The sequence below is a fragment of the Squalius cephalus genome, assembly GCF_949319135.1.
Source record: "Squalius cephalus genome assembly, chromosome: 1".
NCBI lineage: Eukaryota > Metazoa > Chordata > Actinopteri > Cypriniformes > Leuciscidae > Squalius > Squalius cephalus.
Window position 1 is genome coordinate 55619792 of NC_137122.1, and position 16985 is coordinate 55636776.

Here is a 16985-nt window from a genome sequence, read left to right on the forward strand (position 1 = left end):
TGTAGTCTGAAGGTGAATACACTACATGATAGATATTTGTCCAAATTCCCAGTCTGGAGAAGACCATTATCTAGAATTATGAGTTTGTCATTCATAAATAAAACTTAGCTCGGATCTCGTAATTTAATGTTTTTGACTCCACTAGGGCACATAAACACAGCAGTAAAGTGACTCTCCTTCACCAGGAATGAGGAAGCTGCTTTACAGACACTCCTGTTTTACACACGTCACTCAAACACAGAAGCAGGAACTATTTCAACTCCTCAGTTCAGAGAAACAGAAACTGAAGTATTGTTGAGCTGTTGTGTGTTTGTGTCTCTCTGTATTCATGCAGTAAAATGGCTGAAGCCAGATTTTCTCAGGATGAGTTCATGTGTCCAGTGTGTCTGGATCTCCTGAAGGATCCAGTGACTATCCACTGTGGACACAGTTACTGTAAGATCTGTATTACAGACTGCTGGGATCAGGAGGATGAGAAGAGAGTCTACAGCTGCCCTCAGTGCAGACAGACCTTCAGTCCAAGACCTGCTTTAGGCAAAAACACCATTCTGGCTGAACTGGTGGAGAAACTGAAGACGACTAAACTTCCTGCTGACTATTACGCTGGAGCTGGAGACGTGCAGTGTGACGTCTGTACTGGAAGAAAATACAAAGCCGTCAAGTCCTGTCTGGTGTGTCAGGAATCTTACTGTCAAACTCATTTTGACCGTCATGAGGAATTTCCCTCTCGTAAACCACACAAAGTGATTGATGCCACTGGACGACTGCAGGACATGATCTGCCGTAAACATGATAAAGAGCTAGAAATGTTCTGTATCACTGATCAACAGTGCATCTGTGTGTGGTGTAAGGAGAGTGAACATAAAAACCACAACACTGTATCAACTGCAGCACAGAGGACAGAGACACAGGTATGAACTGAGAGGGATTGATCACGCAGAAATGAATGTGTCTTCATTTACTCACTCATTTACTCATGTTGTTCCAAACTGGTTTGACTGAGTTTCTTCTGTGGAATATAAAAGATGACATTTTGAAGAATTTCTCATCTATTTTAGTTTATACATTGAAAGTAAATGAGAAAGTCATTGTAAGTCAATGGAGTAAAAACGTTTCAGCTCCAAAAAGGAGAAAAAGCATAAAAGTAATCTAAACAACTAGTGGTTAAAGAAAGAAGTACGCTTAAGTGTATTGACATGCACTTGTAGTGTACTTCAAATTAAAAGTGCATTTAAAACAAAACCAAAAAAAAAAATACTTGCAGATAATATAATATTAATGAAATGAAAGGCCACTTAAGTGCACTTAAAGAGAGTCAACTTTCATGACTGTTTCATAAGTACACTTTATAAAGTACACTTTTTCATAATGTAAAATTAAAAGTTTTACTTTAAAGTACATTTTAATAATATTTAATATTTCAATTGAACCCAATAGAATCATGAAATTACATTATATACTTAAATCTTACTTAAGTGGGTCAAAAAGTCACTCTTAAGTTCAGCTAATTGCTTTAAATTTATATTTAAACTATAATACATTTTCATTTAATAGAAATTAACATGCAATTACGTGTCTGAAAACATAGGTTCAGTTCACACTTATTTCACAAAATTTATATTATTTTAAAGTATATAATTTCACTTTTTAAAATATGCTACTTTTAAAAGAGCCTTTTATGCTTCACAAATCAAATAAAATCATTGATAAACTATGTATGTGGAGCCCAAATCAAATATGATGACATCAAACTTCACTGGTGTTTGTGTCATGACATCATGGTGTTTAGTCATGTGACTGTGACATGAAGGAACCAATGAGGTTTGATGTTATTGACGTGTCACCATATTTTATTTGGCCTCTGTAAACCGCTGAGACATTCTTCTAAATATCTTCTGTTGTGTCTCACAATAGACAGAAAGTCATACAGGTTTGGAGCGACATGAGGGAGAGTAAATGATGACACTAATGATATAAAACTAGGCACTGATGAAATACTGCTGACATTCATTTCAGGAAACCATGAATCTGTGGTTTGAACCAGACAGTAAAAACTTACCATGCAAGATCTTTAACCACTTCACCAACTCTGGATTCATGTAACTTTAATGTTTGTATGACAGTAGTTTTATGTGTCATTCCCTGTCATTGGTTTGTCCTCCAGAAACAGCTGAAGGAGACGCAGATGAAGATCCGTCAGAGAATCCAGCAGAGACAGAAAGATCTTCAGCATCTGAGAGAGGCTGTGAAGTCTCATAAGGTGAGTCTGGAGAAGAAGAGAAGTTTGAGACGTCTCAGTTTGGACTCTGTCAGTCGTGCTGAAGCCACTGTGTGATTGTGATGTGTGTGTAACAGCGCTCTGTACAGACAGCAGTGGAGGACAGTGAGAGGATCTTCACTGAGATCATCCGCTCCATTGAGAGAAGCCGCTCTGAGGTCACACAGCGGATCAGAGATCAGGAAAAGACTGCAGTGAGTCGAGCCGAAGGACGACTGGAGCGACTGGAGCAGGAGATCAATGATCTGAGGAGGAGAGACGCTGAGCTGGAGCAGCTTTCACACACACAAGATCACATCCAGTTCCTGCAGGTAACAGAGATCTAGAAGAACAGGATCATAGTGGACTTGAGCAAGATCCTGCTATGACAGAGAAACATTTCATGAGAGCAGAATGAGCCGTTGACTGAGATGTTGTCAGGAATTCAGTCAGATTCAGTCAAGTGTTGTGCTATCATATAATCATTAGTCAGACTCTCATCTGATCATCTTCTGTTTAAAGAGACACACTTACAAAGCCCTGGGAAATTTACCATTAAATATTAACTCATTTTTCCTTCTGGTTTCTTCTGTCTTGATGAGATCAGTGAACTTGGTATCAATATCCAGCCAACTAGATTTTTTATCATATTTTTAATGAAAACTTTTATTTCTACTAAAATATTTTCAGTAATTGGCACCAAAATTGGGTCAGGTGATCAGTTGATAATATTGATTTTTATTTCCATAACTGTTTACCTGTAACACATTGATGAATTTGTTCACAAAGACTCCAGACAGGAAGTGAGGCTGTAGAGTATATTAACAATGCTTATAAAACAAAACCTGACCTTGGGATCCTTAAGAGTCCTTGTGAAGTTTCAGTGTCACTAACCAGCAGGGGCGATTCTAGGATTTTCATTTTAGGGGGGCTCAGCCCCCAATGAGGGTATGATTTAAAAAAAAAAAAAAATGCTCATTATTAACTAGTTTCATTCATTCATCCAGTAACATGCATATGGCAGGGTTTTATAATCACTGAGGTCCCGAATGTGAGGTATTTAGGGGGGTTCGGGGGCATGCTCCCCAGAGAAAATTTTGATTTCTCTGATCTACATATGTGCATTTTAAGATGTTTTGAAGGCCAAAAAAAATGTATAACAATAGCTTTAAAACCATGTGCGGGCAGCTGTTTTTTTTCCTCTCCTCATCAGCATCACACTCTTTTTCTCTTTTTTATCTTGCTCTGTCTTTTCTCCTCCTAAAGCCGAGCTTTGACTGATATAGGCTTTTCATTTTTGTCTGTCAGTGAAGAAAGTAAACATAGGGTCAACTGATAGGTTGATTTATAAATCATTTTCTCAGACAAAGCTACCAGGAAAGCTAGGTAACTAAGTTTATTAAATTCATTCACAATATGTACACACTACACATTCATTATTGATCTAGGCCTAATATATGGCCGTAGACAGCGCTTTATTATCAAAGAGGTCATAAATTTGAAGTTGTTATGGGGTTAAACATTTTTATTTCTCTGATATGTGCATTTCAAGACGTTTGAAGGCCAAAAAAGGATAAGAAATAGATTTAAAACCTGCTCTCTCCTCATCTCCATTACTCTGTCTTTTTCTCTCAGTCTCCTGATCTTGCCCTGTCTCTTCCCCTCCTAAAGCTGAACTTTTTTAATTTACTGAAGGCTACAAATTGTATTATATTAATTCATGTACACATTCATTATTAATCTTGTGCCTATGAAAACGGCTTTGTTAATGTTTCTTGTCCCCTCACAATGACATAATTACACGTTATATAGGCCTATTTTCAGCTCAAAATGGCGAAATTAGACAAAAGTTTATTAGTTTTCTAATTATTTTTGTCATTCGTTTAACATTTATGACCTAAAAAACTGTCAAATATAAAATGTTTAGTTTAGCAACTTATTCTTAACTCGCACTTGACCGTAAACTGAAGCGTCAGTCGTGCTGCTAAAATTCGCGCTCGGATGAGAAACCAAACCGTCCTGTGTTGCTCCCAATGCTCTAGAAACATTACATTATGTAAACTGCAATGCATTTATGACAAAGAACTGCACCAATGCAGATGTAATATCATAGCAATCTATCAATAAATACACTCACGACACACCTTGTACTCTCTGATGTTCGCTCTGCTCAGCGCCCCTGCAGATTGAAAAATGCGCTAAATCCAAGCAGACTCAGATAAGGGGAGGAGCCGAAACTTGACGCAGCTTGCCGCCGTTTCAAATGAGTTTGGGGGGGGGGGGGACTGAAGGGGACTGAAGCCCCCCTAAAAAGGGCCTAGTGACGCCCCTGCTAACCAGTCAAAAGTTAAATCTTTTCCTTTTCCTGCTTTTCCTTAAATCTTCTCAATATGCAGATGTTTCATCATCCAAACCACCTGGAAAGTTCACACATAGTGTCACGATCCACACTCAAGGAGACAGGTAGATCCAATAATGCAGTATTTATTTATTTGGGAAAATCTGTACTCACAAACAGTCCAGGCAGGGGTCAAAACCAAAGAAGCAATCCAAAACATAAAACAATACAAAACAGGCAACAAAGCAGAACTCGGAAGTGGTGTGATAATAGACAAGGACTCCGTGACAAACACTGAAACAACCAGGGTATATATATATATATACACACACAGAACTAACAATGAAACAGGGAACAGCTGGGAACAATGATGACGGGGAACAGGTGAGTGCAATGAACAGTGATTGGTACAGACAAGGATTGTGGGGAATGCAGTTCATAATGTGGATGACACCGTGGGGAAGAGGACCTCTAGTGGACACCATGAATACACAAACCAGACACTGTGACATAACCCCCCCTCTACGGAGCGGCTACCAGATGCTCCAAGACGAAAAAGACAAAACAAAAGTCCAGGCGGGAGGTGGAATGGTGGAGGATCAGGGGGTGGGATGGGGGGCCAGGTCCATGAAGGGGAACAGGAACAGGGGGTGACAGCTTAGCCGGCGACCAGGGTGAAGCAGACCGTCCATCGGGCCGCCAGGGCGAAGCAGACAACCCATCGGGCGACCAGGGCGAAGCAGACAACCCATCGGGCGACCAGGGCGAAGCAGATGACCCATCGGGCGGCCAGGGCGAAGCAGACGACCCATCGGGCGGCCAGGACGAAGCAGACGACCCATCGGGCGGCCAGGGCGGAGAAGACAGTCCATCGGGTGGCCATGGCGGAGACAACAGGAACAGACCCAGACCCAGACACCAGCTCAGGAACAGACCCAGACCCAGACACCAGCTCAGGAACAGACACTGGCTCAGGAACAGGAACGGACACCTGCCCAGGAACAGACACTGGCTCAGAAACAAACATCGGCTCAGGAACAGACACCGGCTCGGCGGCGGCCATCTTGTCCGGATACACAGGATCGGCAGCGGCCATCTTGTCCGGAGACACAGGTTCGGCGGCGGCCATCTTGTCCGGAGACACATACTCGGCGGCGGCCATCTTGACCGGAGATACAGGCTTGGCGGCGGCCATCTTGTCCGGAGACACAGGCTCTGCGGCGGCCATCTTGTCTGGAGACACAGGCTCGGCGGCGGCCATCTTGTCCGGAGACACAGGCTCGGCAGACGTGACTTGAACAGGCTCTGGATCGGCAGACGTGACCTGAACAGGCTCTGGATCGGCAGACGTGACCTGAACAGTCTCTGGATCGGCAGACGTGACGTGAACAGTCTCTGGATCGGCAGACGTGACCTGAACTGTCTCTGGATCGGCAGACGTGACGTGAACAGTCTCTGGATCGGCAGACGTGACCTGAACTGTCTCTGGATCGGCAGACGTCCTGGGTCTCCTCCATGCATGCAGTACAGCTACTGCATAAAAGAGGAAGACAGCCTTCCTTGCCGTGGCAGGGCTGATGGTGGGTCTCTCCGGGATGATCTCTGGGATGACAGCGGGCTGCACAGGGACGACCTCCAGGATGACAGCGGGCTGCACGAGGACGACCTCCGGGACGACAGCGTGCCGCACGGGGATGACCTCCGGGATGACAGCGGGCTGCACAAGGACGATCTCCGGGACGCCAGCGAGCTGCACAGGGACGCACCCTGCTGGCGTAGGTCCATTAAGTTTTGGACCCGTCCCTTCCTCTCATTCTCCGTCTTGGGGGGGAAGGATACGAAACCCCATACTGCTGGATCTATGTTTGACGGAGTCCTTCTGTCACGATCCACACTCAAGGAGACAGGTAGATCCAATAATGCAGTATTTATTTGGGAAAATCCGTACTCACAAACAGTCCAGGCAGGGGTCAAAACCAAAGAAGCAATCCAAAACATAAAACAATACAAAACAGGCAACAAAGCAGAACTCGGAAGTGGTGTGATAATAGACAAGGACTCCGTGACAAACACTGAAACAACCAGGGTATATATACAAACAGAACTAACAATGAAACAGGGAACAGCTGGGAACAATGATGACGGGGAACAGGTGAGTGCAATGAACAGTGATTGGTACAGACAAGGATTGTGGGGAATGCAGTTCATAATGTGGATGACACCGTGGGGAAGAGGACCTCTAGTGGACACCATGAATACACAAACCAGACACTGTGACACATAGTCCCTTATGGAAAATAAGTGTAAGTAATTGAATGGGCTCTTGTAGTTAATTACTTCAAATCTTACAGATACTTTTAAAAAAAAATCTGGACCTGCAGATAATATAATATTGTTGAAATTAAAGTCAGGCTTAAATACTAGGAGCAAACAAAGATAATTGGATAAACACAGGTGAAGCAAAGTGTCAGGATTCCATCCACATCTCCTTCCACTCATTCCCTCACTCCGCCCACTCAGTCATTCACACGCTCATTGTCACCTGATTACTAATCACCGTCACCTGGACTTCATCATCAGTTCACCCATATATACCTGCTACAAACATTCAGTCATTGTCTGATCTCGTCTACACATGACACAGACTCTCTGCTATACTTACCTGTATACCTACCATTGATCCCGATCTTCTTAGCCAGTCATCATTCCGTCTTCTAAGGGATTCCTTCATCATCATCATCATCATCTGCAAGAGAAAGAGAAAGAGAGAGAGAGAGAGAGAGAGACTTGTTTACACTTCAGTTAAGCTATCATCTGAAATTCAACTTCCTGTTTACTTACCTGTTTCACTGTACCGATCCATTCTGCAAATTAAAGCATTTAACTTACCATTCTGTCTGCTTCGTCTATGCCAAACCTGACAGAAGATCAGACCACCATGCAGAATCCATCGGGATCCACAGCGAATTCACCTGTCAATCCGATCGCCATTCATTAAAACACCTCTTCAGCTTCACTTCCTCAAGCGCCCGTTGCTTCGTTCACTGCCTCAGCGTGTCCCATGGCCCGACCAGCGACATTCTCCGGTGAGGCGGAGGACTGCAGTGGGTTTCTACTTCAGGTATCTTTGTGTTTCTCCATGCAAGAACATCAATTCATCAACGATTCAGCTCGTGTTGCTTTCATCATTTCACTTCTGTCTGGGCAAGCACTTCAGTGGGCACAGTCTCTGTGGAATTCGGATTCGGAAGTCGTCAAATCCCTCTCCGGTTTCATACAACACTTCAAAGAAGTTTTCGGTCAAACAGCTGCCGATCTATCAGTACATGATCAACTCTACAATCTTCGTCAAGGCCAATCTTCTGTGATTACTTTCTCTTTACGATTCTGCACTTTAGCGGCATCCAGTGGTTGGAATGAGGCAGCATTGATCACAGCTTTTCGTCATGGTTTGAACCCTAACATTCGTCAGTTGATGGTGGTTTACGACAGTCTGGGAATTGAGAAATTAATTCAAAAATCCATTCGAGTTTTGCAAAGACTATCAGCCTGTGATTCTCCGACTCCCACTGTATGTCCTCCGCCCACGGTTCCATCAGTCTCTCCTCCAGCACCAGAGCCTATGGATCTCGGCTCCGTCCATCTTCCAGCTTCAGAGCGTCAACGACGAATTCTTCATAAACTCTGTCTCTATTGTGCATCTGATAATCATCTTCTCAGCTCTTGCCCTGTTCGACCTCCATGCCCAGTGGTAAGCACAATTCAAGTCTCACCTAAAATTGAAGCTTTAAATCGCACCACTGTGCATGTATTAACTTCTCGTATTTGTGTCTCAGCGCAAGCCCTTATTGACTCTGGTTCGGCGGGGAATTTCATCTCCACACAGCTTCTCCAAAAATTTAACATCCGCAAACATCGCAATTCTCAAGACCTCCATGTACAAACTATCCAGGGAAAACCGCTGGGTCGAGGTCGAATTCGTCACTGTTCACCTACTCTGATGCTGCATGTTGGTTGTCTTCATTCAGAGGAGATTTATTTTATGGTGCTGGAGGAGTCCACCGCTGAGCTCATCCTGGGACGCCCCTGGTTAGTTCAACATCAGCCGACGCTCCACTGGAAATCTGGTGAAGTATTACGTTGGGGTGAGTCCTGCCATTTGTCTTGTCTATCATCCATCAAGAAAATCCCTTCATCGACGCCTCAGAAGAGGTCCAAAGTTCCTGTTTGTTCCACCTCGGTTGAGAGCCCTGAAGTAGAGCATCAAGTAGAGATTCCAGTGGAGTACCAGGCGTACCAGGATGTGTTCAGCAAGAAACTGGCTACTAAACTACCACCTCATCGGCCATGGGACTGCGCAATCGACTTTCTACCTGGAGCCACTCTACCTAAAGGTTGTATCTATCCACTGTCCATCCTGGAGCAGAAGGCCATGGAGGAGTATGTGGAGGAGGCTTTACAACAACAGTTCATCCGCACATCGACCTCCCCTGCCGCTTCAAGTTTCTTCTTTGTGGGTAAGAAGGACGGAGGCTTGAGGCCCTGCATCGATTATCATCATCTCAACTCTCAAACAGTCAAATACAGCTATCCCCTTCCTCTGGTCCCAGCTGCCTTGGAGCAGGTGCGTGGGGCTCGCATATTTTCGAAACTGGACCTTCGGAGTGCATACAACTTGATCCGTATACGGCATGGAGATGAGTGGAAGACAGTGTTCGTCACCCCATCTGGCCATTATGAATATCAGGTTATGCCCTTCGGGCTGTCCAACGCTCCAGCGGTCTTCCAAGGGTACATGAACGAAGTGTTCCGTGAGTACCTCAACCGCTTTTCTGATTGTCTACATTGACGATATCCTCATCTATCCATCTTCAATTGCTGAACACCATCGTCATGTCATTCAAGTACTAGAGAAACTGAGAGAAAACAAGCTTTACCTGAAATTGGAGAAGTGTGAGTTCCATATCACCTCTGTTCAGTTCCTGGGTTACATCATAGATCAGCATGGTATCCAGATGGACCAGAGGAAGGTGGAAACAATCCAAGACTGGCCATTACCCACATCTGTCAAAGAACTTCAAAGATTCCTCGGTTTTGCAAACTTCTACAGAAGATTCATCAAGAACTACAGTCTCATCAGTGCTCCTCTCACATCTTCATTAAAGAATCGACCCAAGTCTCTGTCCTTGAATCCCACAGCTATTCAAGCCTTCCATCGCCTCAAAGAAGTCTTCACGACAGCACCAATCCTCATCCATCCCAATCCAGAACTTCCTTTCATCGTTGAGGTCGATGCATCTTCCACTGGGGTTGGAGCGGTGCTGTCACAGCGGCAGGGTGAGCCTCCCAGACTCCATCCATGTGCCTTTTCCAAAAAGCTGTCCCCGGCGGAGCAAAACTACGACATCGGCAACCGGGAACTGCTAGCCATAAAACTGGCTTTAGAAGAATGGAGACATTGGCTGTAGGGAGCAAATCACCAGTTCGAAGTAATTACAGATCATCGCAACTTGGAATATCTTCGTGAGGCAAGAAGATTGAATCCTCGCCAGGCCCGCTGGGCACTCTTCTTCACTCGATTCAACTTCATTGTTACTTACCGTCCAGGAAGTAAGAATTGCAAGGCAGACGCTCTTTCCAGACTCCATCATTCATCTTCTGAAGACCTCAGTACTGAGACCATTCTCCCTCCAGCCTTAATCCTCAGTCCCATTCTCTGGGACATCGACCAGCAAATCTCTCAGGAAAATTCTCGCCATCCTGCTCCGCCGGGAGGTCCAGAAGGGCGTACTTTCGTACCTCAACATCTTCGTACTCCCCTTCTGGACTCAGCTCACACGGTTCCGGGCTCTGGACATCCAGGTAGCAAGCATACCCTCTCGCTCCTCAGTCAGCGGTACTGGTGGCCGTCCATCTCCCAAGATGTCTCCAGGTTCGTCCGCGGCTGCTCAGTCTGCGCCATCACCAACACTCCCAGAAAGCTACCTGAGGGTAAACTTGTGCCACTACCTATGCCCAGACGCCCTTGGTCACACATCGGAGTGGACTTCATGACTGACCTTCCTAGATCCGGTGGATTTACCTGTGTGCTCGTCGTTGTGGATAGATTTTCCAAAGGCTGCAAGCTGATACCTTTACCTGGTTTACCCATGGCTTTAGAAACAGCTGAAGCATTGTTTCATCACGTATTCAGAAATTTTGGCATTCCAGAAGACATCGTTTCGGACAGGGGACCCCAATTCATCTCCCGGGTGTGGCACGCCTTTTTCAAGCTCCTCGGGGTCACTGTCAGCCTCTCTTCAGGATATCATCCGCAGACCAACGGCCAGACTGAGCGGAAGATTCAGGAGATTGGACGTTATCTGCAAACTTATTGCCACCAGTACCAAGACAGCTGGAACCGATACCTCCCCTGGGCAGAATACGCCCAGAATTCCCTCACTCAGCGTACCACCGGGCTCACCCCCTTTCAGTGCTTCCTCGGATACCAGCCACCTCTCTTCCCTTGGTCGGGTGAGCCCTCGGAGGTTCCAGCTGTCGACTTTTGGTTCCATCAGAGCGAGGGGGTATGGGACTCAGCTCATGTGCATCTACAACAGGCAGTGCGGAGGCACAAGGATCAAGCGGATCGTCTATGAGCCGATACACCCCAATATCAACCTGGTCAGAAGGTGTGGTTATCGACGAGGGACATTCGCCTCCGTCTGCCTTGCCGTAAGCTGAGTCCTCGATTCATTGGACCTTTCACCATCCAGAGGCAGTTGAACGAAGTAACCTACAGACTCAACCTTCCACCTCAGTACAAGATCTCTCCTTCCTTTCATATCTCTCCTCAAACCTTTCACTGACCCAGTCTCTTCTGCTCCCTCAGATTCCACCTCGGATGACGTGCCTCCTCCCGTTCCTGTGGAAGAAGAGGCCATCTACAGAGTTCGATCCATCATGGACTCCCGGCGGCGAGGTCCCCGTCTGGAGTATCTGGTGGACTGGGAGGACTACGGTCCAGAGGAGCGTTCCTGGGTACTTCGTGATGATATCCTAGATCCAGCCTTACTCTCCCAGTTCCATAATGACCATCCTGACCGTCCAGCTCCCAGGGGTCGTGGTCGACCTTGCCGCCGGCAACATCTCTCTTCTTCCCAGCCGTCAAGAGCCGCCTCGGGAGGGGGGGGGGTACTGTCAGGATTCCATCCACATCTCCTTCCACTCATTCCCTCACTCCGCCCACTCAGTCATTCACACGCTCATTGTCACCTGATTACTAATCACCATCACCTGGACCTCATCATCAGTTCACCCATATATACCTGCTACAAACATTCAGTCATTGTCTGATCTCGTCTACACATGACACAGACTCTCTGCTATACTTACCTGTATACCTACCATTGATCCCGATCTTCTCAGCCAGTCATCATTCCGTCTTCTAAGGGATTCCTTCATCATCATCATCTGCAAGAGAAAGAGAGAGAGAGACTTGGTTACACTTCAGTTAAGATATCATCTGAAATTCAACTTCCTGTTTACTTACCTGTTTCACTGTACCGATCCATTCTGCAAATTAAAGCATTTAACTTACCATTCTGTCTGCTTCTTCTATGCCAAACCTGACACAAAGAGGGAACTAATGAGTAACCTAGGAGACAAACGAGAACAAAACAAGTGAAAACTAAACCAAAATTAACTAAATAGTGTCCATGTGACTACTGTGTTTCTTAAAACACTTTAAATAAACTTTTTTAACAATTGCACTTTGTAACAGTCAAATTAAAATTTTTAATTTGTACATTAGAAATCATTGTTTTAATAATCTTTTGTCATGCTTTAAAGAAGTGCAGTTATTTTGATGTTGACCGACATACTAAAGCACATGTAAAGTACTTGATTATAATTAAAACTCGAGTGTATTATTCAATATATTTACCATTAAACAAACAAATTTCAATAGAAATTACATTGAGTATATTTTAGTTTATCATAAATGTGTGTCAGTTCATTCAGCAGTAACTTTAACCATATTTCAAAGATAATAGAAGTAATTCTGAAATTACATACAGTATACAGATACTTAAATCCTACTTAAGTTGGTCAAAAAGCTCTCTAAATATTAGCTAATTGCATTTAATATAATTTTGGACTATAAGACATTAATTTAATTTAAATAATTATTTTAATTATAATTTTAAAAATAATGAAGGGTCTGAAAGCATTACATTAAATCTGCTTTTAAGTATATTTATTTAAATAATATTATTATTAAGTGTCAAATACTAGAGTTTGTAGCATTAAATGATGAATATGAGAAATGTGCTGATTGTGTGAAAGTGCTGGATTGAAGCGAGTCACTGAAGAGAAGTCAAGTCAACAAGAGCCGCTCAGATCTGATATAGTGCAGGTTATTGGCTGAAGTGTGGAGATGATGAGTTTTGATTTCTGTTTTCTGTAGAGTTTCCAGTCTCTCTCAGCACCTCCTGAATCTACAGATGAACCCGACGTTTCCTTCAGTTCTCTCTCCTCTTTTGATGGCATGAGAGAATCTGTCCGTCAGCTGAGAGACAAACTGAAGGATTTCTGCAAAGAGGAGATCAAGAAGATCTCAGACGGAGGTAAAGTCCTGCGCCTCGTTTATACAGACGTGTGGAGAAAGATCCCAAATCTGAACGTACAACCGTTTCTGAAATGTTCCTATGATTTATAAAACATCCATTTTCACAAAAATGTAATTAAATGCATTCCAGTTTTAAATCACAGTTATTAATAAATTAAATTCAAGTCCATCAAATCCTCCTACAGAACGGCCACAAATATCTCTTGATGATTCAGAAATAAGGACTCATCATCGTGGACAAGCGTTTATATACACATGACGGAGGATGAAATCCATGGAATTTAGGATCAATCCGATGTGTGTGTTTCCGATGAAGCCCCTGGAGATTATTAATCTGCTCTCAGAAATGAGTCCATCATCTAATATTATAGAGCATCATATTAGAAATGTCTTAGAAATGAATGTATTTTATCTTGTCATTTCTCTTCACACTGTTCATGTGTGTTTATTTCCACAGTCACTTTCACCAACATGAATCCCAAGACCAGGAACGACTTCCTACAATGTGAGTCACTAGAAAACAAGCATACAAACTCACTGAATGTGTTCATGTTCTTCCTGTAGAAGGAGAAATAAGTCATGATAGAAGAGTTTTATAATTGATCATGTAAATTATGATTTGCACAGGATATTTGGTCAGCTGTACTGAGACACTGATGATACATTGAACAGTGATTCATGAAGAGTTCAGATACATTAAAAGATCAGACAGATTCATAATTCCTGTTTCTGATGTGTTTTCTCTCCATCAGATTCCCATCAGCTCACTCTGGATCTGAACACAGTGCATGAAGGCCTCAGTCTGTCTGAGAGGAACAGAGTGATTACTAACACTGACACAGAGCAGCCGTATCCTGATCATCCAGACAGATTTGATTATTATGTTCAGGTGTTGTGTAGAGAGAGTGTGTGTGGACGCTGTTACTGGGAGATTGAGTGGACTGGGAATCGTGGTGTGTGTATATCAGTGTCATATAAGAGCATCAGCAGGAAGGGATCGGGTAATGCGTGTTGGTTTGGATATAATGATCAGTCCTGGAGTTTGATCTGCTCTTCCTCCAGTTACACATTCAGACACAATAAGATAGACACTGTTCTCCCTGTAAAGTCCATCAGCAGAAGAATAGGAGTGTATGTGGATCACAGTGCAGGAACTCTGTCCTTCTACAGCGTCTCTGACACAATGAGCCTCATCCACACAGTCCAGACCACATTCACTCAGGCGCTCTATCCTGGGTTTTGGGTTGATTCTGGATCATCAGTGAAACTGTGTTGATGTTTCAGAACAGATTGTAGAGAGATTTTACCCATAATACTTTGAGCCGCACGATAAATCATAACAGTGAGATACAGAGACTCTTATTTCCTCTTCATTACATTAATACTGATAAACTTCACTGAAATAACAGAATAAATGTATCAAATCCTCATTGAGACAGTGGACAGTGTGTGTGTGTGTGTGTGTGTGTGTGTGTGTGTGTGTGTGTGTGTGTGTGCTTTTCTCAAACTGTTTTGATGAAAATCTCATTCTTTTTTTTTTCTAGTGACATCATAAATAATTTTTATTAGCAAAAGTATCTTTCAGTTAAAATAATAAAACAGAAGGTTCATTACAAAATGAAATCATGTTTTATTAACAAAGTTCGGGAGGAGCACATTCAGATAATTAACGAAAGTGGAGAGCACTCAGCAATCAATGGTATATATACGGGGGGAGTACTCTGGGTTCGGGCCAAATACGCATTAAACTTTACCCCCTCTAATTGTATGTAAGTGTGAACTCGTGAAAAGATAGTGTATAGTGTGGTTTTGAAAAATGAAATAACAGAAATGGTTGTGAACAATGTGGAAGATGTGGAAAATGACATTAGTAGTGGAGAAAATAGTGCTGGAAAACAATCACAGTTCAAAATGTGAGGAAGATTGTGATGCAGAAGATAAGGGATGAAGAAGCACTTTCTGAGATTTCAGATATTGGGTCACAAGGGATGGAAATCATGAACTCTTTACAAGAAATAAATGATTTTCTCAACGTTTGATAAAGTTGTTGATGAAATAATTCTTATAAAGGATGCTTATGAAATTAAGGAAAAGTAAAATATGATATTTTAATTTCTTTTATATCTGTCTTCTTGCTTCACTATGAGTGTTTGGAGAGTCTGATCATCATGAGAACATGGTTAAACTCATGTAAAATCAGGACATTTTTGTGTAGAGTTTTGCAGAAATCATGAAGAAAATTGTAATGTGTGTGAAAACAGGTGAAATATATTTTTGTTTTGAGAAATGTGTCTTTGTTTTAAGAACTGAATGAATGGTTTGGGAAATTGTGCCAACTGAATCATTTATAGAGTGTTAGCAATTGAGGAAACCTGTAATATGCACCCATACAACAGGACACAGTAATAAACATCAGTGGCTAAATTTATCAACATTTATTTTACTAAAACACCCTAATAAATGCGTTCAGTGCTCAGTGTTGAGTGATGATGTAAAATAATCACTGAATCAGAGCTTTCATTGTCTAAAGGCACACTATACATACATAAACATATAGGGCCCTATCTTGCACCCAGCGCAATTGACTTTGTACACGACGCATGTATCATTCCTATTTTGCACCCGACGCACAGAGGACTTTTCCCTCCACAGACGCACGTCGGTTAACTAAGAAATACACTTGCGCTCCCGGGGGAGGTTCAGCGCAAAGAGGAGGCGTGTTCCGGCGCAAACGTTCCCTCATGCTATTTTGCAGGTTTAGAAAACAATTCCGCCACTAACCGAAAAAAAAAATTGTTTAAAGTCAGTGGCGCGTTGCGCATGTTATTCATATGCTATTTTAAGGGTGCATGCTTGGCCATAATCAATGTAGCGTGTGCACAACGCGCATGCACTTTGCTCCTCTCATCTACACACAGACGCAGCGGTTCTCATTTTTGCAAATCATACATTATTACGATAGATAGATAGATAGATAGATAGATAGATAGATAGATAGATAGATAGACAGTTTATTATAAAAGCATACATCTAGCTTACACATTTACCCAAATTATCATGCGCCTGTTTAACCGAAGTTAATTTGGGTGGGTTTCTCCATCCCCAACGTCCCTGATGAGAACGTCGGTGTCCTCGGCTGTGAAGCGCTCCTTGCGTGCGCCTGGCAAATCCGCCGTTATAATAGGAATCCGCTGTAGAACAAGCGCGTCTGCTCTTAAAGGGAATGTGAGATGTCGCTCTGATTGGTTTATTTCACGTTACGCCCAAACCACACCTATGAATAATGAAGCTACTTCTGCCCAACCCATTTTAGATTTGCGTCGGGCACAAGAGTCATTTATCCCGCCGGTATAATAGCAACAGCGCCCAAGACCCGCCCACAAAGTTACTTGCGTTTTGCGCTTGATACTAGCGTTTCAGACCGTTAAAATAGGGCCCATAGGCTATTAATAAACTTAAAAATAAAGGTTCTTTATTTGCATTGATGGGTCCACGAAGAACCTTTAACATCCATGGAAACTTTCCATTTCAAAGAGTTCTTTAGATTCCCTTAAGGTGCGTGACTATATTACTAGTTCATCAAACATCTTTTGTTATTACTAAGTTATCACATGTTATAATATAGTAATAATGGAAAAATGCTTTGTTATAACACTCTGTTAATAATGTGGATAATGTATCCATGTCCTCTAATGCCGGAGCTTTGGTAAAAGCATGAACTCTTCACCTTTAGCTTTTAAATCAAGTGGTTGGCTGGTCTTGTTAACTCCTTTAGCCACTGC

General features: G+C 43.0%; 2 protein-coding genes across 2 annotated transcripts in view; one reads left to right on the top strand and one right to left on the bottom strand.

Moving 5' to 3' along the window:
• Positions 1-16985, bottom strand: part of pecam1a (platelet and endothelial cell adhesion molecule 1a) — a 96027-nt gene that overhangs the window by 49311 nt on the left and 29731 nt on the right. The gene's annotated exons all lie outside the window — the stretch shown is intronic.
• LOC307155570 (tripartite motif-containing protein 16-like) lies at positions 221-16894 on the top strand. Its single transcript, XM_079866306.1, has 6 exons — positions 221-911; positions 2165-2260; positions 2356-2589; positions 13042-13201; positions 13661-13708; positions 13956-16894. Exons 1-6 carry the CDS (start codon positions 339-341, stop codon positions 14477-14479), a joined length of 1635 nt encoding a protein of 544 aa, XP_079722432.1. The 5' UTR covers positions 221-338; the 3' UTR covers positions 14480-16894.